The sequence below is a fragment of the Mobula hypostoma genome, chromosome 2, assembly GCF_963921235.1.
Source record: "Mobula hypostoma chromosome 2, sMobHyp1.1, whole genome shotgun sequence".
Lineage (NCBI taxonomy): Eukaryota > Metazoa > Chordata > Chondrichthyes > Myliobatiformes > Myliobatidae > Mobula > Mobula hypostoma.
The window spans coordinates 11043575-11068417 of record NC_086098.1 but is presented as its reverse complement, the minus strand read 5'-3'; the positions used below and the strand labels follow the sequence as shown (position 1 = coordinate 11068417).

General features: G+C 40.4%; 1 protein-coding gene across 1 annotated transcript in view; it reads left to right on the top strand.

Moving 5' to 3' along the window:
• Positions 1 to 24843, top strand: part of kpna5 (karyopherin alpha 5 (importin alpha 6)) — a 50615-nt gene that overhangs the window by 20158 nt on the left and 5614 nt on the right. The window contains exons 5-13 of the mRNA XM_063033408.1: positions 2554 to 2648; positions 7006 to 7137; positions 7621 to 7709; positions 8966 to 9065; positions 11335 to 11498; positions 12422 to 12500; positions 13928 to 14053; positions 15764 to 15891; positions 20608 to 20786. Of these exons, the coding sequence (XP_062889478.1) occupies positions 2554 to 2648; positions 7006 to 7137; positions 7621 to 7709; positions 8966 to 9065; positions 11335 to 11498; positions 12422 to 12500; positions 13928 to 14053; positions 15764 to 15891; positions 20608 to 20786 (1092 nt within the window). The remainder of the gene's footprint in view (positions 1 to 2553; positions 2649 to 7005; positions 7138 to 7620; positions 7710 to 8965; positions 9066 to 11334; positions 11499 to 12421; positions 12501 to 13927; positions 14054 to 15763; positions 15892 to 20607; positions 20787 to 24843) is intronic.

The following is a 24843-nucleotide window of genomic DNA, read 5'->3' as shown; positions in this document are numbered from 1 at the left end:
CTCTTCCACTATTCTATCATGGCAGAGCAGTCTCATAATATGATCCTTTCACACCCCTGCTTCCGTTTTCCTACCTTGTCCCATAACCCTTGATGCCCTGATTAATCAAGAACCTATCAACTTCTGCCTTAAGTATGCCCGATCACTTGACCTGCACAGCCATCTCTGGCAACGAATTCACCACCCTCTGGCTAAAGAAAGTTTTCCTCATTTCTGTTCTAAATGGATGACCCGCTATTCTGAGGCTGTGCCTTCTGTTCCAAGACTCTCCCACGACAGGAAGCATCCTCTCCACATCAAATTTATCTCGGTCTTTCAATATTCATAGGATTCAATGAGATTCCCCTTCATTCTTCTAACTCCAGCAAGTACAGGCATAGAGCCCCTTCAATGCCTGCACTTTTTTTTTAGATAAAGGGCCCAAAACTACTCTCAATATGAATACAGCAGTGTGGTCTGACCAATGTCTCAACATTACATCCTTGATGTTGTATTCTAGTCCCTTCGAAATGAACGCTAATGTTGTATTTGCCTTCCTTGCCTCCGATTCAAACTGCAAGTTAACCTTTAAGGAATCCTTCATGGGGTCTTCCAAGTACCTTTGCACCTGAGTTTTTAATTTTCTTCCCATTTAGAAAATAGTCTCCGCCTTTATTTCTTTTACCAAAGTACGTAACATGCTCTTCCCTACACTGTTTCATCTGCCACTTCCTTGCCCATTCTCCCAGATCTGCAGACATACTGCTTCCTCAACACCACCTGCCCCTCGGCGTATCTTCATATCATCTGCAAACTTGGACACCAAGCCATCAATTCATTCATCTAATTCATTAACGTATATTGTGAAATGAAGTGGTCTGAACACCGATCTCTGTGAAACACCACTAGTCACCAGCAGCCAACGGAGAAGGCCTCCTTTATTCCCAGTCTTTGCCACCTAGCATTCACCTAATCTTCTATCTATGCTAGTAATTTTCCTGTAATACCTCTTGTTAAGCAGCCTCATGTGTGGCACCTTGTCAGAGGCCTTCTAAAAGTCCAAGTAAACAACATCGCTAAACAAATACTATGGGCATACAGGTCAAGGAATTTTTTTTTTAAATCGGTCATTTATTTGCTTAAACCTGAGTGATCTAACTGTGTCTTGTCAGATTAAGATCTGGTTACCAACATCTTTTGCCAACTTTATTTTCTGGGCAACTTGAAATCTTACTTTCCCTTGCCATCCTACAGTGCATCTGGGATCAGAAGATTATGAGTTTCCTTAAGAATTTATCTATTTCCTTTCCATCTATATTTTCCTAGTTCTTTCTTTTCCTGTCTTGATCCTAGTTCATGTCAGCTTCATCCTCATTAAGCATCTCAAACTGATTCTTTCCCTCCATTGTTTAAATTATTTTACTTCTCATATTTACAAAAGCCTCCATTTTCTTTCCAAAACTAGCTACCTTATCATGCGCTGCCCTTTCCTACTTGTATGCCTTTCCAGTTTTTCCTTTTTGTTTTTCCTGTTCTTCAGTACCTGACATTTGTCACAAACCTTCTCCATTTGTTAATGGAGGAAACAGCATTCTTCATAAGAATTGGTCAGTTGTCCCATACTCTGGATGGATTCTGCAAATTTAAATTATAACCCTAAATTTAGCAATGAAATCCTAGCTTACATTTTGACATTGATGTTTTAGTCGTTTTTCAAGATCTGCTGTTCGTGACAAAAGTAGCATTTTTGTTGATCCTTAGTTCTGTGACTTGTAAGAGCTTCTGCGTTTTCTTCAGCAACACTTGATTCACAGGTGTTATTACATACATTTTAATATGCATTCAGTATAGTATTGATTCCCATGTAATTGCATATCTTGTAATTACTTCAAGATTTTTTTTGCTTAAAACATTGAGTAAGTTTCTCTGTTTACCCTACAGTCATTGGCCATTTTATTACGTACAGGGTTGGAACCTAGAGTGGTCTTCTGTTGTAGCCCATCCACTTCAAGGTTCAACATGTGCATTCAGAGATGCACTTCTGCACACTACTGTTGTGACACGCAGTTATTTGAGTTATTGTTGCTTTCCTGTCAGTTTGAACCAGTCTAGCCATTCTCCTCTGATCTCTCTGATTAACAAGGCATTCTCACCCACAGAACTGCCGCTCACTGGATTTTTTTTTAATCCTACTGTACCATTCCCTGTAAACTCTAGAGACTGTTGTGTGTGTGTATGTGAATATCCCAGGAGATCCCACCCTATCTGACACTAACAGACAATGAAAGCCACTCAGATTATACTTCCCCATTCTGATGTTTGGTCTGAACAACACTGAACCTCTTGACAATGTCTGCATGTTTTTATACGTTGAGTTGCTGTCAATGATTGGCTGATTAGTTATTTGCATTAATGAGTGGGTGTACCCAATGAAGTGGCCACAGTGTACACTGTATACATGTATATTTTTACAGTATACATTGGTATGTTTTTGACATTTGTGATCTATTGGTCATAAAACAATTGGAATAGTGGAGAGATTTTAATTTTTGGTTTTGCCATTTTTCTCTTTAGAGCCTAATCCTCCTATAGATGAGGTTATAAATACACCAGGCATTGTGCCAAGACTTGTGGAATTTTTGAAGCGTAACGAGAATTTTACCCTCCAAGTGAGTACATTTTGAAGTGTAGAATTTGTTTCCTTTACCAGTGTTTTTTTTTTGTGTCTTGCTGCTTTTCTGTGTAGCAGGGCAACTCTACAGCCACTGGCTCTGCAGGATGAGAGTGCATTTGTTAATATCAGAATAAATTTTGTAACAGTATTTGGCATACAACAGTTAGCCTTGTTTCCTATTTAATGTAGCAAATGTTTGCACGGAAAAATGTTGATGTATCCTTATCACATGCTACAATTGAACATATTGAGATTTATTGTTTTGCTCTACTTTAAGACTTTGTTTTATCGTAGTACCTCCTACCAGTTCAGTGAGCTAATTATAAATCTGAAAATCTTTCCATCGCCTTCAAAACACAAATCAAAAACACGATTCACTTGCCTGTATATATGTAGCTTTGTTGAAGCTATATACTTGACAGCCATGTGAAGAAAATTGAATTCGTGCTTTGATGGAAAGATTTTAGGATGTTGGGAGGTGATGCCCAGACGACAGAAAACCAGTTTTTGATGATCTTGGTGCTACTGGACCCATTGAGTTTCCAGTCATGGAGATCCCAAGATGTTGATGTGACAGACGTAAAGATACAGAGCTGTTGAATGTACTTGTCAGGTATCAGTCCTTGCCCAAATGCTGTATAAATCTTGTCGAGTCAAGATTGTTGTCTTTTAACTATCTATGTGTGTATAACATATGTAACCATATAATGTATATAGAAACGAGACAATGTTTTCTCTGAACCAAGGTATAAAGCACGGTAGTAGACAAAACGCACAAACTTATGAAGGTAAGGATAAAATCTACAGATGAATCACACAAGTAATATTCAAGGTACATATTCGAGTATGGATTTGGACGTAGAAAGTAAAGAATTGGACAGCTATCCTGCAGTTGTCAGACTCTAGAATAGATTTTTCAAATGCTAGTGATGAATTTCTGATCTTCCAATCTAGTCATGGCCTTTACACCTTGTTTACCTACACTGCACTTTCTCTATGGCTGCTATTCTATATATTGTGCATTGATTTCTTCCGCTACCTCAGTTTACTTGATGCTGCACTGCACCTCATTACATGTGGCAGTAAAAGTGCACGAGTGAAAAGTTAGGAGAAAAACTGCTTGTAGGTATAGAAAAATGTATGCTTTTTCATGCTTCAGTTTAGCTGCAAGCATTTTTTATGTTGCACTGACTTGAATTTTTCTTTCACATTTATTTTTTAATTTCATATGAGTTACTGCAGGAGGGAGGGCTTCAGAATTTTGGATCACTGGACTCTACCAGGAAGGTGGGACCTGTGCGCAGGTTTGCTAGATGGGGAGTATTTAAATTAATTTGCAGGTGCTGCATGGGCTTTTAAACTAGAGTTGCAGTGTGGTGGCAACCAGAGCGCCGGAACAGATGGTGGGGTGTTTGTTGAGAAATGTGTGGTTGAGCCTTTTATACAAGGTTAGGAATCAAAAGGTTGAGCACGGCAGGACTAATGTTCTGAGCTGAGTATATTTCAATGCAAGGAGTATTGTAGGAAAGACAGATGAGCTCGGGGCATGGATCAGCATGTGGAATTATGATATTGTAGCCATTAGTGGGACTTGTTTGCAGGAGGGGTAGGACTGGCAGCTCAATGTTTTGGTGTTGCGTTGTTTAAGATATGATAGATTAAAAGGAAGAGGTGGCATTACTAGTCGGAAAATGTCACGGCAGTGGTCAGGACAGTGAAACTTTATGGGTAGAACTGATGATTAAGAAATGTATGACCACATAGTGGGATTATGTTATAGACCACCCAATAGTCCGCAGGATTTAGAGGAGCAAATTTGGGGAGAGACCACAAACTTGAAAGAAACAAGGTTGTGATAGGTGGTTGTAACTTTCCACATATTAACTAGGACTTCCAGACTGTAAATGGGCCGGATGGGAAAGAGTTTGTCAGATATTTTTAGGAAAACTTCCTTAATCAGTACATAGAAGTCCCAACTAGAGAGAGTGCAATACTGGAATGAGAAAGAATGAGACAGGGCAGAAGACAGAAGTTTGTAGGAGATGCTTTGCATCGAGTGATGGATAGGTCTGGTTCTCGGGCTGGGATTCCAAATTGAGAAAGTCCTATTTTAGTGGTATCAGAAACGATCTTGGATGTGTGGCAAGGTTGTTTTCTGGCAAAGGTGTACTTGGTAAATGGGAGGCCTTCAAAAATAAAATTTTGAGAATGCAGAGTTTGTATGTTCCTGTTGGAATAAAAGGCAAGCATAACAGATTTATGGAACATTGATATGAAAGGGACTGCGGTCCTGGTTAAGAAAAAGGTGCATAGCAGGTACAGGCAAGCAGGGACAAATGAGGTACCAGGGTATAAGAAATGCAAGAGAACACTAAAGAAGGAAGTCATGAGGGCTAAAAGAAGGCAGGAGATTGCTCTAGCAGACAAAGTGAAGGAGAATCATAGGGCTTTCTACAGATTAAGAGCAAAAGGATAGCAAGGGACAAAATTGGTCCTCTGGAAGATCAGTGGTATTCTGTGTGTCAAGCCTAAAGAGTGCATCTGTATTTACTCAGGAGATGAACCCTGAATTTATAGATGTGAGGCAAAGCAGCAACTAGGTCTTGGACCCTATAAAAAATTTCAGAGGAGGAGGTGTTTGCTGTCTTGTGACAGATTAGAGTGGATAAATCCCCAGGGTCCAACACAGTACTTCCTCAGACCCTGTGGGAGGCCGATGCAGAAATTTAAAACATCGTTAGCTGCCGGTGAGTGCTGGAGAATTGGACGATAGCTAATGTTGTTCTGTTGTTTAAGAAAGGCTCTAAGAATAAGTCAAGAAATTATAAGGCAGTGACACTGACATCAGTTGTGGGGAGGTTATTGGAAGGTAGTATAAAGATCCAGGCATGAGCATTTGGATAGAAAGGGACTGATATGGAAGTCACAGTGGCTTTGTGAGTGGTAAGTGGTGTCTAACCAATCTTAGTTTTTCAAGGAAGTTACCAGGAAAGTAAATAAAGGCAAGGCAGTGGATGTTGTCCATGTGGATTTTAGCAAGGCACTTTTAACAAGGTCCTGCATGGGAGGTTGGTCAAGAAGGTTCAGTCGCTTGGTGTTCAAGATGAGGCAATAAGTTGGATTAGACATTGGCTTTGTGGGAGAAGCCGGAGAGTGGTAGTAGATGGTTGCCTCTCTGATTGGAGGCCTGTGACGAGTAGAGTACTGCGGAGGTTGGTTCTGGGTCCGTTGTTGTTTGTCACCTGTATCAATGACCTGGATGATAATGTGGTAAACTTTTTCAGTAAATTTGCGGATGACACCGAGATTGAGGGTGTAGTGGATAGTGAAGAAGACTATCAAAGCTTGCAGTGGGATCTGGACCAGCTTAAAAAATAGCAGATGAAATGTAATGCAGATAAGTGTGAGGTGTTGTAGCACCAACCAGAGAAGGTCTGACGTGCTGAGCAGTAGGGCAGTGAGGAGAATGGCAGAACAAAGGGATCTGGGAATGCGGATCTAAAATTCTTTTGAAGTGGTGTCACAGGTAGATAGTCAGAAGCTTTTGGCACATTGGCTTTCATAGATCAATGTACAGGATTTGGGGTGTCATGTGAGGCCTAACTTGGAGTACTGCGTACAGTTTTAAACACCTGAGAGGAAGGATGTAAATATGATGGAAGGAGTACAGAGAAAATTTACAAGGATGTTGTCAGGACATGAGGGCCTGAGTTATAGGGAAAGGTTGAATAGGTTGGGAATGTAGGAGACTGAGGGGTGATTTGATAGAGGTGTACAGAATTGAGTATAGATAGGGTAAATGCAAGCAGGCATTTTCCACTGTGATTGGGCGGACTATAATTAGATGTCGCGTGTTAAGGGTGAAAGGTGAAATGTTTGAGGGGAATGTGAGGGGAGCTTTTTCATTCAGTGAGTGTGGAACAAGCTGCCAGTGCGAGTGGTGCGTGCCACTTTTCAGCATTTAAGAGAAATGTGGATGGGTACATGGATGAGAGGGATATGGAGGGCTGTAGTCAAGGTGCAGGTCGATGGGAGTAGTCAGATTAGTGTTTCAGCACCAGCTATGTGTGCCAAAGGGCCTGATTCTGTGTTGTACTGTTCTATAATAGTTCAGCCCAAAATGTAGATCTTTAAAATGTTAGTACTCTAGAAATGCGTTTTCATGTAACTGATCTATTTTATATTCTTACAATTGCATTGTTTTGCAGATAATTCAAGTGTTTATATTATCCTGAACACCATGAATATGACCTCAAAGAAAGAGAAGCTTGTACCTTAAGATTCATGTAATAGAGAGAAAAATATCAAGATATTTCTGTGGATTGTTAACCTGTATTATTTTATATCCTTAGTTTGAGGCTGCATGGGCTTTAACAAACATAGCCTCTGGAACATTTCTCCATACTAAGGTTGTTATCCAAGCTGATGCTGTACCAATCTTCATTCAGTTGCTTAATTCTGAATACGAGGATGTTCAGGAGCAGGTATTCCCTTTGTTCTAAATACTTATTCAGTGTTCCTCATTTTCAGATAATGGTTTAGTTCTTTTGTTACCCCTATGGATATAATTAAATTTGAAGTGTAAACAGAAATGTAAAATTAAGTGCTTGTTTTTCTTATCTTATTATATAAAAATGCAGCTTGGATATTGAAGGACTGAAATTTTCTGCTACGTAGAGTTTAAAATAGTTTTTCCAAATTATTAGTGGAAAAGTAAGATGTACCAGATGTGTTCTGCTTTTTGCATTGGGAAAACATACTGGAAAAAAGACAGACTAATAATCATGTTTATTTGTCCTTCTGTTGGTGCCCACTGGCTCAAGTTTTAAGCTTATTCTAGAAGAGTCTGTATCACAAGTCGATACTTTAATGTAGCATTTAAAAAGAAAATGAGGCAATATAGCTTAATTATTCTAACCGAAATGTAACTGCCGATGTAATATTCATGCCTCTGTATTGTTTTCTAGGCAGTCTGGGCATTAGGCAATATTGCAGGTGACAATGCTGAATGCCGAAACTTTGTGCTAAACTGTGGAATTCTTCCGCCCCTTTTACAGTAAGTTTATAGAGGTTAGCCATCAAAACTACATGGCTATAAAGTGGCTTAAAGCTGTGAGCTTGCATCATGTTGTTGTAAAGTTCCAATGAATGTTAAGAGTATTTCTAAATCAGTTACTGCTGTAAATAATTACGTATGATATTCAAGTCAACTAATGAATTAATGTTGTTACTTAGTGTGACATTGAGTCCATTTTGTTCAAATGTACAATTACACAGTACTGTGCAAAAGACCTGGGTGCACATATAGCTAGGGTGCCTAAGACTTTTACATAGTACTGTATTTGTCAACGTGAAGTGGAGAGTTTGTAAATCCGGCAGATTAAAAGGTGTCAGGAATGGTGAGGGTGGAGCGGTGTGGGACAGGTGGCAGAGGAGTACCAGTGGTGGGAGGTGGTGTGGGTGCAGACACACCCTGCCCTGAGACACCAGGCAAGGTCATTTGATTCCAAATAGTTTATTGATTACAGAATACATCTCTGGTGCTTCCCGCTCCCTCCTCTCTCCCTGCTTTTCCCAATCATGATTTCCCTTTCCTTGCTTCCTTCTCACTCTCAGTCCACAGTAGAGAACCATATCAGGTTTGTCATCACTTGTATCTGAACATTTCCGATGATCCCACCTGGTCCCTGAACTTCTCCATCCTAATCAAAAAGGCACAACAGCGCCTTTATTTCCTGCGGAGTATCAAGGAAGCTCATCTCTGTCCCAGGATACTGACAGACTTAGGTGTACAAGATAAGAGGAATAGATAGAGTGGATAGCCAGCGCCTCTTCCACAGGGCACCACTGCTCAATACAAGAGGACACGGCTTTAAGGTAAGGGGTGGGAAGTTCAAGGGGGATATTAGAGGAAGGTTTTTTACTCAGAGAGTGGTTGGTGCGTGGAATGCACTGCCTGAGTCAGTGGTGGAGGTAGATACACTAGTGAAATTTAAGAGACTACTAGACAGGTATATGGAGGAATTTAAGGTGGGGGCTTATATGGGAGGCAGGGTTTAAGGGTCGGCACAACATTGTGGGCCGAAGGGCCTATACTGTGCTGTACTATTCTATGTTTACTGCTGTACCATTGGGAGCATACTCACCAACTGCATCTTAGTATGGTATGGCAATTGTCCCGTATCAGACCCTAGCATTATGTTAGTGTCTAAAACTTCTGCACAGTACTGTATATTGCTGTGGATCTTGCAAAACTGAATTGAGTACAAAGGTTTTTTTTCCAATTTAATACATCTTAGTTTTTACCTACAGGTTGTTAACCAAGTCTAATCGACTTACTACAACAAGGAATGCTGTTTGGGCTTTGTCAAACTTGTGCAGGGGCAAGAATCCACCCCCAGATTTTGAAAAGGTAGTATCTTTGCTTATTTATTATAATTATGTGAGCAAACAATGGTCTGGTAATTATCTGTAAAGCTGTTGTTATGTTCCCACAACAATGACAGCAATTTGCATTTCCATGCCCCAAATTAACTGTCAGGTGTACAGAAAAAAAATTTCGAAGGTTTTTTTTGTCATCTGTACATCAAGACAAACAGTGAAATATGCCATTTGTATCAGTGACCAACACGATCTGAGAATGTGATGAACACGATCTGAGAATGTGATGGTTGTCGCTGCACTTCCAGGCTGACATAGAATACCCACAATTTACTTAACCCTACCTTGTACATCTAACATTTCAAACAGCTAACAGTTTCAAGTCCAGGATCCTGGATCTGAGTATAATGTTTTTCAGTTTGTGAATTTGTTTTTGTCTTTAATACTTTAATTATTTGAAATGGGTTTAGAATTCTAACATTCAGTGTTAGTTTTGTGGCAAGGGTTATACTGCACTCCGCAAAACTGCCCTGGATCTTTGCCATCCGGAGGTTCAAGAATGAGGCATGAAACTTGTTGCTTACAGTCATCTTGTTAAGTGTTTCAAGAGCAAAGAACAAGAAGCATCAAGAGGACAAAGAAAACAGACTAAAAAGTGGTCATGGTCTTCTCACACTCAGACTAAAGATAACAAAATTCCAGTGATAGCAATTGCCAATAAATAGCTAGATCCAAGTAGCATGATACTTGCTACTGAAAACCAAAATGTTTTTAGATAAATACAGAAGCAGCTGCAGCATAATTAATAGAAAATTCACTGAACAATTACATATATATAGGTGATTATATAAAAATACAAGCAAGCGTAGGAAAGTTAAAACTACAAAAAAGATGACAGTTCTATACAATCCAACAATGCCTGTGAGACTTTGAGGATTGGGCTGATTTGGAAGTCAAAGTTAATTTCAGAATGGTATACGTTGTGATGTGCACCAGCTGCTCATACAACCATTCACCACCTACTCCCATGGCTTCTCATGACCTTGATTTGGGGGTGGGGGTTGTGGGTGTTTAGCTAAGCAGGTGCTGCACCTTGCCCAAGGGTCACCTGCAGGCTAGCGGAGGGATGGAGCGCCTTGCACCTCCTTTGGTAGAGACGTATCTCTACACAGTCTCTAGCCTGCTGGTGCATATCACAAGCCCTGATTATACGACCACTGACACCAGAAACCTCTGAAGAATAGTGATGATCGCTGCTGTCACCCATCTTGTAAAGACACTGCGCAGAAGTCAATGGCAAACCACTTCATGCACACACACAAAAGCAAAGCCCAAGAGCAACTGTGATCGCCCACATCATTAGGCGCAGCACATAATGAATGAACAATACAGTGTGTCTTGAAGTAGCTTACTGAAAGCTCTAGGTTTCTGTACAAAAGCTGCCTGACTAACATGAGCTGACTTGAGGAAACCGGACTTTCTGAAATCGCGGCTTTTTTCAAGATGGTAATAGTGGTGGTATTTTTAATGACGAGTACAGTGTAGTGGTTAGCCCAGGGTTCTACTGTACAGGTCACCTAGCTTCAATTCCTGCCGCTGTCTGTAAGGTGTTTGTACGTCCTCCCTGTGACAGTGTGGGTATTAGTGTTACTAGGCGGTTCGGCTTGAAGGGCCCATTGCACATTATATCTCAATAAATAAATATCCATTAGTTTAATTATGGGCTGTATTCAGGTGAATATTCAAGCATTTAAAATAATTATCGTAACTGTACTTGGGGCAATGTGGTATAAATAGCTAAAGAAAACAGACTTTTAATTTGTGGAGAAATCAGTTCATGTTCAGTTCTCAGGAAAGGCATCATTGCATAAGCAACTCTTGGGCAAAATAACAGAAAAATGGATGCTGTAATATTCTATGTTCTAATTTGGGTTGTGGGTTTACATTTTGACTGATATTTTTCAAAGGTGAAGGCAGCATATTTTTCCAGAAATAATCCGTTTCTTCAAAGTTCATATGCTATTTCTTCATTCTATTGCACGTCCTTTAGATCCAAATTGATCAAGGCACCGGTTGGTAGGTTAATTGTTTATTGTAAATTGTCCCATGATTAGGCTGTGACTAAATTTGGGAATTGCTGAGTGGTGGGGCTCAAAGGGTGGGAAGGGCCTATTTTGTACTGTATCTCAAATAATTAGTTTCAATCTCTTCGGTAGTCTAAAAGCCCAAGAAAAAATATTCCATTGTGTTGTTGCTTAATGAGTATATCTCTCACTGATCATTTGTGTTACCTGTTTTAGGTATCACCTTGTTTGAACGTGTTATCAAGACTCTTATTTAGCAGTGATCCTGATGTTTTGGCCGATGCCTGCTGGGCCCTTTCTTATCTTTCTGATGGACCCAATGAGAAAATACAAATAGTCATTGATTCGGGAGTTTGTAGGAGATTAGTGGAGCTTTTGATGTAAGCAACTGGATTTTCTGTCTTGAATTGTCTTGGCTCATTTTTGCTGACTTAATCCTTTCATTAGCTTTGATTTTCTATCTAAAATATATTTTTATCTAAATCATTTAAAATTTGTGGTTTTTCATGGGGGGAGGGGAGAGTGTGCTTCTTCCCACATCCTATTCCTAATCAAAATCTCCAATTTCTTGAATTACATGCAGTTAATTGTGAACTTGTGATCCTAGGTGACAGATGCAGTAATCATGAGGCAAAGCTATGTTTCTCTTGTGTAAATGTTATGCTCTGTGGCGGTTGTCCATCGTGTCCAACGATGACAGGAAACCTGTGCAGGAGAGTTTTTAAAAGTGGAAAAGCCGTTGCACTGGGGCGGTTCCACTCTCAACCTCAGGAGTCCGGGTCCAGTGGTACAAACAAGTGTCACAAACTCGGGTCTTTCCTGGTAGCATTGGCTGACCATGACGTCTTCTGTGCCTTGTCATGCCCTTCGCTCTCCACGGAGCGTTGCAATACGCGCTTTGGCCCTTGGATCTCACTGTAGATCTCGTCCGCCCAGTCTGTTGAAGCTTCCTTCGCATTCTAGGGCAAATATGGGGTATGAGGCTACCGGCTACCGTCATCTGGTTTAGCCCGCCTGTTAAAGTAGTGTACTTGGAGCCATGGGTTAGAGCTGAGTTTTCGGTGGGGATCAAAGGTGAGTATGCTTCCCCAGATTGGGTAACATCAGCTACCCCTCCCAGGAAACCCCAATACATTGTATAGTTTACTATAAATGTTCATTATGTTATCTAAATTACTTAGACTTGAAATATTTTAATATTTGTTTATGTATGCATTCCTGCTGAACGCAACTGTTTTTAACTATATTTTGCTTTTGGATGTGGAGATGAATGTTGTGCAAATTTGTGCTGTTTGTTTAACAGGCATAATGATTATAAGGTGGTGTCGCCTGCACTGAGAGCCGTAGGAAATATAGTTACCGGAGATGACATCCAGACACAGGTGAGAGAGATCGGTCCTGTTGGGTGCTATTATTTATTTAGCTCTTTCATTTTTTTTTATCTTTAAGTCAAATGTGCAAAAAGAAATAGTAAAAGCTAAAATAGTGGGGGATATTCTGAATTAATACTTTAAAGTGACAGGACATGTTGAGAGATTAGTAAATCTTTAAGGTTCCTCGAGGCAGAGTACAGGATTGAAGAGTTTATACTAAACTTTAACCTGTTGAAGCAAAGGAGGGTGAGAAGGAGACTTGGTGTAGAAGATCGTGATTTGATTAGAAATAGTAAATTAAGAATTTCCCATAAGTGATTGGTTTGCAATTAAAGCTAGTTTTTCTGCCAAAAGAAGTATTATAAAATCCCATTTGGTTCAATAATGGCCTTCAGGGAAGGAAAATCTGTCATCCAGCCTGATCTTGTTTAACCTGCTATCACCTCCCCTGGGTCCCTCTTCCTTCCCTTTCTCCTATGGTGCCCTCTTTTCTCCTATCAGATTCCTTCCTCTCCAGCCTTTAGATTTCCCACCCACCTGACTTCACCTATCATCTTCCAGCTGTCCCCCTTCCCCTACCCCCACATTTTTAATCTGGCATCTCTCCCCTTCCTTTCCAGTCCTGAAGAAGGGTCTCGGCTCGAAACGTCGACTGCTTATTAATTTCCAGAATCCTGACCTGAGTTCCTCCAGCATTGTGTTTCTTTGGATTTCCAGCATCTGTTTATGATCTTATCTATGTCCTCTTAACTGCCACATCAATTCCACAGACATTTCTAGCTTGAAAAAGAATGCATCATCTTTAAAAGAAACACAAAGATCTGGACTGATATATCTGTTTAAGGGATCTCTTATTTGCTTCAGTTGAAATATTAAGCCAATGTCTGCCTTTTTGTTTAATAAGAATGGGCTTTTGCCCTGGTACTAGTCTAGTAGTTCGTCTTCTCAACCAATGTCATACAAATAAATTTATGTACTTATTCAGTTGAATTTGGTGCAAAATGGCTGCCTGGTTTCCAAAGATAAATAGTTTTACATTTTATAATGAATAAATAGTTACACTTCAAAATCTATTGTACAATATGTGGTTTGAGATGAGTAAGAAGCGTAACTTAATAGGGATTTGACTTTTTATGGAGAGGATTTCCTGCTTCTGTTAATTTTATCGATAATAAAACCTCATTATTCCTGAATTTCAAACAATTTTGATGTTAGTAACGAAAAGCAAATACCATTGCAAGTTCTGCATCCGGTAAGGGGCACACTTGTGCAGGTGAGCTGTCATGTTTGACACTGAAAATAGAAATTAATAGTATCTTTTGCATGAAGACTAAATAATTTTCTACGTGTTTCTTTCTCTGCCTAGTTGGAGTTAATAGGTTTTGGGTAATTTTATTTACGTGCTTCACAAGTAATTTGATTATTGCTTTCCGTAGGTAATTTTGAACTGTTCTGCGTTGCCCTGTCTCCTTCATTTGTTAAGCAGTCCTAAAGAATCTATAAGGAAGGAAGCTTGTTGGACAGTTTCAAACATCACTGCAGGAAACAGAGCACAAATCCAGGTATTTTACTTTTACTTTTATTTTGTATTTACAAAGATAATGCAAAGCCTGTTAACATGTTGTCTTAATTTAGAGCCTTTAAGAACACTTCAACACAGGAACAGGCCCTGTAGAAGGTTACTAAAGGTCATTCTATATTGTGACTGCAACAGGTTCAGTGGTAAATTGGCCAGCTCCAGTTATAATGGGCAGTGTAACTTGATCCACTCATAATTTAATCTGTTTAGAACAGAATAATTGACAGATAAGGATCAAAATAACACTTATTTTGGTGCTAGAATTACTTTGTGGTACTTAATAGCTAATAAGTTACTTCTTAAATGCAGGCTTTAGTTTGTGTACACTAAACTGTCACAAATAGTAAAGTTGATATTATTAAAACTGGTTTAGTAGCGTTGATTGAAAGGCACGCAGTGGCATCAGATATTGGAGTGATCCAGTTCTGCAGAGGCGCAAGGCATCTTTCGCACCATTCAGTTTAATGTTTTGATCTTCAGTTCAACATTGCTACTCAAGTATCTACTGAAGTTTTTGTGCTTTTTGAAAACTCAGCTTTCCAAATTCAAACTCCCTACTACAGTACTGTGCAAATCTGTAAAGTGAAGATGCTTTCAAAATAATGAAATGAAAAACTTCTAAATAACAAATTATTATAAAGAGCAGGAAACAGTTTTTAAAAATCTGAAATCGATATTTGGTGTGACCCCTCCTTTGTCTTTTAAGACTGCAGATCTCTTGGGTACAGTGTCATGCATTTTTATTAGACTGTTCCAAGCATTTTAGAGGACTTGCCACAGTTCTTCTACAGACGTTGGCTCTGACTCTCCAGGTTATCCCAGACAGCCTCTGTTGAGAACAGGACTCTGGAGGCAGTACCATCTGAAACCATAAAAAAATCTTGGGGGCCTATGACTTTTGCAGTACTGTGGCTGCATCTCACTAGCTCACAACTTGTTTTGCAACATGCGGCTGTGTCTTACAAATTTCATTGTTCAAAGAAAAATGTTTATAAATATACCTCAAAAGAAACTTGTGCTTTATTTTTTAAATACAAAAGGTAAAACAAACACAAATATTATCAAGCAGACTTTGAAACTAGTCTGGATACAAAGCCCTTAATTAGTTGGGAAAAATACTGCGTAGACTACTAGTCAGTCGCTACTCTTGGGCAGTTAAGGAAATGGGGAAAATTGTTTTCATGTCTTTCATGTCAGTTAGGAGATGAGCAATGCTGGAGGACCTCAGCAGATATCTATCTGCCAACATAAAGTAGCTCTGTAGAGTAGATATTTCCAACGAAAGATGAACATGTTATAAAGCTGAGATTCTGCAGATGCTGGAAATCCAGAGTAACACGCACAATGCTGGAAGACCTCAGCAGGTCAGGCAGCATCTGTGAAAAGCAGGAGTTTGCAACCTGGGGTCCATAAACTCCTTGCTTTACGGTATTGGTCCACGTCATTTTAAAAAAAAGGTTGGGAACCCCCTGATGGAAAGGAAAAGTAGTCAACATTTCAGTTCCAGACCTTTCATCAGGACTGTTTTCATCCTTGTGAAAACTTCTGATTGCAAACAAAATGTTGGCATTTGCAAAGGTCACCTTTAATAAGGAGTGATGAGAGCGGACAGAATTTTGCTTTGAGCAAGCATTTCTTTAACCATTTATGTTGAGTCCTAATTAACATTTCTATTCTGTTTTATACTTAACAGGCAGTAATAGATGCAAATATTTTCCCAGTGCTAATTGATGTTCTTCAGAAGGCTGAATTTCGCACCAGAAAGGAGGCTGCTTGGGCTATCACAAATGCAACTTCTGGTGGAACTCCAGAACAGATCAGGTAATTCTAACAACAGATGATAAGTGTGCATACTTTTCCCAACAATTTAAGTTTTTAGTGTAATCATATGAAAAATTGTTTTGTTTTTTGGCTATTTGTAACACTAGTTTTACAGTTTCTGGAAGTTGCTGCAGAATTGAACTTGCAGTCTGGCTAGTACCAAGATTTCCAGAAGGTACTTAAGTACTTTGTCCAAAGATTCTAGCATGGATAAAGCAGTGGCTGATTGGCAGGAGGCAAAGAGTGGGAATAAAGGGAGCCTTTTCTGGCTGGCTCCGGCGTCTGGGAGTCTGTGTTGGTACTGATTTTTATATTACATGTCAAAGATTTGGATGATGGAATTGATGGCTTTGTTGCAAAGTGTGCTGACTGTATGAAGATGAGTGGAGGAGCAGGTAGTTTTGAGGAAGTAGAGGCTACAGAGGACCTGGACAGATTACGAGAATGGGCAACGAAAGGACAGGTGCAACACAGTGTTGGGAAGTGTATGGTAAGGCACTTTGGTAGAAGAAATGAAACAGTGGGGACTGTTTTCTAAATGGAGAGAAAATACGAAAAACTGAGGTGCAAGGGGACTTGGGAGTCCATAAGACAGGAGAAGAATTAGGCCATTCAGTCCGTCAAGACTGCTGCGCCATTCCATCATGGCTGATCCCGGATCCCACTCAACGCCATACCCCTGCCTTCTCGCCATATCCTTTGATGCCCTGACTAATCAGGAATCTATCAAATTTTGCTTTAAATATACACACAGACTTGGCCTCCACTGCAGTCTTTGACAGAGCATTTCACAGATTCACTACTCCCTGTCTAAAAGGTTGCCCCTCAGTTTTGAGGCAATACCCCTCTAGTTCTGGATATCCCCACCAAAGGAAACATAGGAGTCCTTGTGTAGGATTCCCTAAAGGTTAATTTGCAGGTTGAGTCTGTGGTGAGGAAGGCAAATCTGATGTTAGCATTCATTTCAAAGGGACTAGAATATAAAAGTAAGGATGTAATGAGACTTTATACAGCAGTGGTGTGGTCTCACTTGGAGTACTGTGATCAGTTTTGGGCCGCTTATATTAGAATGGATGTGCTGAAACTGGAGAGGGTTCAAAGGAGTTTCACAAATTATTCCAGGATTAAATGGCTTGCTATTTGAAGAATGTTTGATGTCTCTTGGCCTGTATTCACTGCAATTTAGAAGAATGAAGGATGACCTCATTGAAACCTATCAAATGGTGTAAGGTCTTGATGGAGTGTATGTGGAGAGGATGCTTCCTATGCTGGGAGTGTCTAATACCAGAGGAGACAGATTCAGAATAAAGGGGTGTGTTTTTACAATGGAGATTTGGAGAAATTTCCTTAGCCAGACAGTGGTGAATCTGTGGAATTCTTTGCTACAGGCAGCTGTAGAGGTGAAGTCTTTATGTATATTTAAGGCAGAGTTTGATAGATTCTGGATTGGTCAGGGCATGAAGGGATATGGTGGGGTGGAGGCAGGAGACTGGGGCTGAGAGGGAAAATGGATTAGCCATAATGTAATGGCAGAGCAGACTCGATGGGCCAAATGGCCTAATTCTGCTCCTATATCTTCTAAATCCGATATCAAAGGTTATATAACATATCAGTAACATCTTATCTCCTAGAAGGTTTGAATAGAACAAAAATGTAAAGTTCAAAGTGAGCTTACTATTAATGTACATATGTCACCATATATAACCCTGAGATTCATTTGCCGTTAGGCATACTCATAAACCTATAGAGTAAAAACCATAACAGAATCAGTGAAAGACCACCCAACTTGGGTCTTCAATCAGAAGTGCAGAAGGCAAGCTTTAAATACAAAAATAAAGAAATAATAATAAATAAACACTGAGAGCATGAGATGAAGAGTCCTGGAAAATGAATCCATTGGTTGATGGGGCAAGTGAAGTTGGGTGGAATTATCCCCTTTGGTTCAAGAGCCTGATGGTTGACGGGTAGTAACTGTTCCTGACCCTTATTGTGTGGGAGCTGAGACTACTGCAGCAGTGAGAAGAGAGCTTGTCCTGGTCTGCTGAGGTGATGGGGGAAATAATTTGTGAAGAGCACGAGTCTGCCTAGTGATCTAGAGTTAATTCAGAATTGGCTTGTCTACATAGGACAGGTGGAGGGATGATATCCCAGCTGGAGGTCTGTGACCACTGGTGTTCTGCAGGCATCAGTGTTGGGATAACTTGGACAAATGTTGAGGGGCTGGTTACTAAATTTGCAGATGACAAAGACACTAGTGGAATTGTAGACGATGAAGAAGGTTGTCAAAGGATAAATGAGAAAATCTGATAAAGGGTCTCGACCCATCATTCTGTGTGTGTTGTCAAAGGTTAAGAGCAGGATATAGATAAGTTAGATATTGTCAGAGAAATGAAAGATGGAGTTTAATCTGAAGTTTCTCTTTGGGAGATCCCATGTAAGGAGAAAGTACACAGTTAATGGCAGGACACCTAATGTCAGAGATGTACGGACAGGCCCAAGTCCACACCTCTCCTGAACATCTAACTCATGTAGACAGCTCCAAGTCCACACATGAACATCTAACACAAGTAGATGGGTCCAAATCCACACCTCTCCTGAAAGTGGAAACAAGTAAACAGGTATTAGCTAGCACTGTTTGCCTTTTGCACACTGACTGTCCGCCCTGTTGGTGTGATTCTGTTATGGTTATTGGATTTATTGAGTATGCCCAGAAGAAAATGAACCACAGGATTGTATGTGATGACATACAAGCACTTTGATAATAATGTTGCTTTGAACTTTATTTTTACACTGAGTAGTATGTGCCTGGACCATCTTTCCGGGGTGCTGGTGAAAGCAGATACGACAGTGACGTTTCAGAGACTTTTAGATACAGTCCATATGTGAATAAGGGATATGGAACAAGTGCAGGCAGAAGAGATTATTCTAATTGTTATGACGTTTGGCACAGGTTTTGTGCGCTGAAGGGTCTGTTCTGTGCTATATTGATGTATACGTGTTTTTTTTTTGCCATAGAGCCTTACTATTAACCGAGATTGGGAACCTCTGCTCTTGCAGCTCAATGCACATAAATACGTGTGTGTGTGCTCGTTCTCCTATCAAATTCCTATTAAATACTCCTGTTGGCATGTTAATCCAATGCCCTTTAGTTCTTAATTCTCCAACCTTGGGGGAGGGGTGGAGGGAGGAACTGCACATTCGCCTATCTATATCTCTCATCATTTTATACATTTAAATGGTCTCTTGCGATAAAACTGACTTCCTCAGGCTGTGTTCCACGGTTTGGGAACTCCATGGTAGCTGCATTATAACCAATGCAAATAGTGCTCTCTAATTTGTCAATTGCTTTATGTAGGAGCCATGTATCTGTATTTTGTCTATATTGTGTGTTGCATGTTTATTATGGTAGTTAGTCATGTGGGTTGGGGTGTAGTAGATGCAAAAAGTTTACTGACATATTCACGCTTTGTCTTTAGTTCAGTCTAGTTTGGGTAGAGATGGGGAGTGGACAGGGGGTAATATCTTTTTGTTGACTGCTTAAAATCACTTAAATTCATTTGAATATTTCTAAATACCTTTAGAAATGCTTGACTTAAGTACGTTTAATACGCTAAGACTGTTCATATCACTAGTTTTAGTTTCATTAGCGTTTATCGCTTCAAGATATTTTGTTTTGGTAGTTTCTTAATAAAAGATGGAACATATTCTTTGACTTTGAAGTCTTGTTATTGGATAGCACATCATACATTATCAAACCCACCCCCATACTTATCTGTAAGTGGTTTTGATTTGTTCAAGTAACTGCTATACGTGATACCCAATTTGCATTATACAGATGATCTATGGAGAACTACCCGTACTGTGTGTCCATTTCTGAATTGTTTTATTAACTGTTGAGCAATATTTGGGAACTGTTTTCAGGTCGCAATGTTTCATCTTGCCATCAGGAGTGGAGCTGGTTTAATTTGGCTTTGATGTTGGGAGTATGGGCTGTTGCTTAAAACCTTAGCACAGACTGCAAAATTTAGTTACTGTCTAGTCAGTAATTTTAGGTAATTTAATCTTCAATTGTGTTTCAGTGGCATCAAGTTCAAATTGACACTGATCAAATTTCACATATAAAATAAAATTCATGAATACAAAACTATTCCTTCTACTCTGTTAATTATCTAACATTTCTTTGTCTACCTTAACAAAAATTGAATGAAGTAGGATAATATTTTTTCCAGATCTGAGCTTCATATTATTGCTGGAAAGGAGTGTTGTGAATGCTTGTTGTGAATGACTGAATTTGTATTTAACATGTTTAGTTGACTATTAAATTTGGAACTTTAAGCCGTCTGGTAGTGCAGTAGCATCAGCAACGGACTTCGAGGCAAATGGTCCCAGGTTCTAATCAGGCCAGCTCCTTGCACACTTTTCATCCCTGATGGGTTGAGCGTCGAGCTAGCAACTCAGCCACATTTTAAAAAAAAACAAATGCTAAAGAAACAACAAGGTTGCTGCCCGATGTGCCACAAGGGGGATGCAGTGAGAAACAACAAATTTGGAACTTTACTAGGTGGGACAGGAGAACTCTATTTAAATAAAGGTGCTAAGTAGCTCATCTTTGAAACTAATGTTTGCCTTACAGTGCTCAGTTTGAGAATATTCAGATTTGCTTATGTGATTTGTTGCTGAAAGCATTTAACTGGAACTTTTTTGTTTTCTTCAAAGGTATTTGGTGGAACTGGGCTGTATCAAACCTTTGTGTGACTTACTCACAGTCATGGACTCCAAAATTGTCCAGGTTGCTTTGAATGGATTGGAAAATATTCTCCGGTTAGGAGAACAAGAGGCCAAGCAGAATGGAACCGGTATCAATCCATATTGTGCTCTCATTGAGGAAGCCTATGGTGAGAAAATTACTGAAATGTCAAGTAGAAGAGAAAATGAATATCTCGTCAGATAATCTTGTTGATGTTGGATGTAAACCAAAAATTTGAGTGTTCCTTTGACCTTTCTTAGCTTGATATGTTTCTGAGCATTTGTTGAATTAGCTGTATTCAAATCTTGAATCTTATTTTCAACCACAGACTGGTGTGTTTAAGTTCTTCCAGCCACGTGGAAAGGGAAAGAAACTTTGGCCAGTAACAAATTAAGATAAAGGGCCTAACTGAATATTTTTAAAAATATTGTTTATCTAATGTAATTGTACTTTGCATAATGTCATTCATGTTTTTCAATGTCAGGAACAGCTGTAATGTTTCAATGGCATATGAAAACATGACTGAATCAATTTCTATTCATCTGACAGTTGATGCATTAGTATGACCACTTTCTAACCAAAGGTAACCTGTTGTACTGTGAAGCTATTATCAATGCCTTTGCCTCCTCGCCTTAAATCAGAGGTTCCCAACCTGGGGTCCATGGACCTGTTGGTTAAAGGTAAGGCTCCATGGTATAAAACAGGTGGGAACCCCTGCCTTAACCTATGCCCTCTAATTCTTGATTTCCCCAACCCTGGCAAAAAAACTGAATGCATTCACTCTGTATACCCTTGATGATTTTATATATCCTTATAAGATCACCTCTGTCTCCTGTGCTCTAAAAAATAAAGTTCTAGCTTGTCCAACTTCTCTCTATAACATTCTCATAAATTTTTCCGATTAGACCCTTTCGATTTACTAAGACCTTTCTTATAGCAGGGAGACTAAAACTGAACTCAGTACATGGTCCTGATGAAGAGTCTCAGCCCAAAACATTGACTCTTTATTCCCATCCATAGATCCATAGAGGCTGCCTGACCTGCTGAGCTCCTCCAGCACATTGTGTGTATTGCTTCAGCACCCCAAGTGCAGCTTCAGCACGCTGTACAATGTCACCATGACCTCAGTGCCCTGGATACTGAAGGCCAGCATACCAAAAGACCACGCTGTCTACCTGTGACTCCACTTTAAGTGAACCATGTACTTGTCTTCCAAGATCCCTCTGTTCTACAACACTCCTTGGATTCCAGGCATATACAGCCTACTACAGCCACTTTCCTTCAATCATGCCAGTTGAGGAATAGCCGGATTGTGCTTTGAGAACATTGCAGGCAAATCCAGTCTTGGCATAGTGCCATCAATCTTTACATCTAGAAAGAGCTGAGATGCTGACACCTCCAGTATTAGAATACTCCAGTAATGTCCTGGAGTGCCACCTAGATTTTTGTACTCCGAAACTCTCTTGTTCAAATTAATTTCCCTTTTTCCTTATTTCAGGGGAGGGAACGTCGACTTAGACCATGAGAGGCCTGTGCTGGGCATTTTCATGCCTTACAAGGCGCAGATTGGAAGTCTGTGTGGGGTGCCACTACTCACACGGACACTAGAGCAATGTGTGATTAAGTGCCTTGCTCAAGGACACAAACGCGCTGCCACAGCTGAGGCACGAACTAGCAACCTTGAGATCACTAGATGAACGCCTTATCCACTTGGCCACTATTTCAGAAAGACCATTACATTAGCAGTGAAACCTTCCCCAGGGTGTTCACTTGTATCCCTGCAATGTAATGTCTTATGTCCATCAATTTCTCCTTGGCCTCCATTTACAATGAGGGGTAATTAACAATGGGTGAAAAAGGACATAGACACATAGAAAAACATAGAAAATAGGTGCAGGAGTAGGCCATTCGGCCCTTCGAGCCTGCACGGCCATTTATTATGATCATGGCTGATCATCCAACTCAGAACCCTGCCCCAGCCTTCCCTCCATACCCCCTGACCCCCGTAGCCACAAGGGCCATATCTAACTCCCTCTTAAATATAGCCAATGAACTGGCCTCAACTGTTTCCTGTGGTAGAGAATTCCACAGATTCACCACTCTCTGTGTGAAGAAGTTTTTCCTAATCTCGGTCCTAAAAGGCTTCCCCTCTATCCTCAGACTGTGGCCCCTCGTTCTGGACTTCCCCAACATCAGGAACAATCTCCCTGCATCTAGCCTGTCCAATCCCTTTAGGATCTTAAACGTTTCAATCAGATCCCCCCTCAATCTTCTAAATTCCAACGAGTACAAGCCCAGTTCATCCAGTCTTTCTTCATATGAAAGTCCTGCCATCCCAGGAATCAATCTGGTGAACCTTCTTTGTACTCCCTCTATGGCAAGGATGTCTTTCCTCAGATTAGGGGACCAAAACTGCACACAATACTCCAGGTGTGGTCTCACCAAGGCCTTGTACAACTGCAGTAGTACCTCCCTGCTCCTGTACTCAAATCCTCTTGCTATAAATGCCAGCATACCATTCGCCTTTTTCACCGCCTGCTGTACCTGCATGCCCAATTTCAATGACTGGTGTATAATGACACCCAGGTCTCGTTGCACCTCCCCTTTTCCTAATCGGCCACCATTCAGATAATAATCTGTTTTCCTATTTTTGCCACCAAAGTGGATAACTTCACATTTATCCACATTAAATTGCATCTGCCATGAATTTGCCCACTCACCCAACCTATCCAAGTCACTCTGCATCCTCTTAGCATCCTCCTCACAGCTAACACTGCCACCCAGCTTCGTGTCATCCGCAAACTTGGAGATGCTGCATTTAATTCCCTCATCCAAGTCATTAATATATGTTGTAAACAACTGGGGTCCCAGCACTGAGCCTTGCGGTACCCCACTAGTCACCGCCTACCATTCTGAAAAGGTCCCGTTTATTCCCACTCTTTGCTTCCTGTCTGCTAACCAATTCTCCATCCACATCAATACCTTACCCCCAATACCGTGTGCTTTAAGTTTGCACACTAATCTCCTGTGTGGGACCTTGTCAAAAGCCTTTTGAAAATCCAAATATACCACATCCACTGGTTCTCCCCTATCCACTCTACTAGTTACATCCTCAAAAAATTCTATGAGATTCGTCAGACACGATTTTCCTTTCACAAATCCATGCTGACTTTGTCCGATGGTTTCACCGCTTTCCAAATGTGCTGTTATCACATCTTTGATAACTGACTCCAGCACTTTCCCCACCACCGACGTTAGGCTAACCGGTCTATAATTCCCTGGTTTCTCTCTCCCTCCTTTTTTAAAAAGTGGGGTTACATTAGCCACCCTCCAATCCTCAGGAACTAGTCCAGAATCTAACGAGTTTTGAAAAATTACCACTAATGCATCCACTATTTCTTGGGCTACTTCCTTAAGCACTCTAGGGTGCAGACCATCTGGCCCTGGGGATTTATCTGCCTTCAATCCCTTCAATTTATTAATCTTTTTTCCCCTTCCTAATTAAGCCCTTTGTCCTCCTCTGCTGAACTCTGAATTTCTCCCAGTCCTCAGGTGAGCCACTTTCTCTGGCTAATTTGTATGTTGCTTCTTTGGAATTGATACTATCCCTAATTTCTCTTGTCAGCCACGGATGCACTACCTTCCTTGATTTATTCTTTTGCCAAACTGGGATGAACAATTGTTGTAGTTCATCCATGCAACCTTTAAATGCTTGCCATTGCATATCCACCGTCAATCCTTTAAGTGTCATTTGCCAGTCTATCTTAGCTGATCCACGTCTCATACCTTCGAAGTTACCCCTCTTTAAGTTCAGAACCTTTGTTTCTAAATTAACTATGTCACTCTCCATCTTAGTGAAGAATTCCACCATATTATGGTCACTCTTACCCAAGGGGCCTCTCACGACAAGATTGCTAATTAACCCTTCCTCATTGCTCAAAACCCAGTCCAGAATAGCCTGCTCTCTAGTTGGTTCCTCGACATGTTGGTTCAAAAAACCATCCCGCATACATTCCAAGAAATCCTCTTCCTCAGCACCTTTACCAATTTGGTTCACCCAATCGACATGTAGATTGAAGTCACCCATTATAACTGCTGTTCCTTTATTGCACACATTTCTAATTTCCTGTTTAATACCATCTCCGACCTCACTACTACTGTTAGGTGGCCTGTACACAACTCCCACCAGCGTCTTCTGCCCCTTA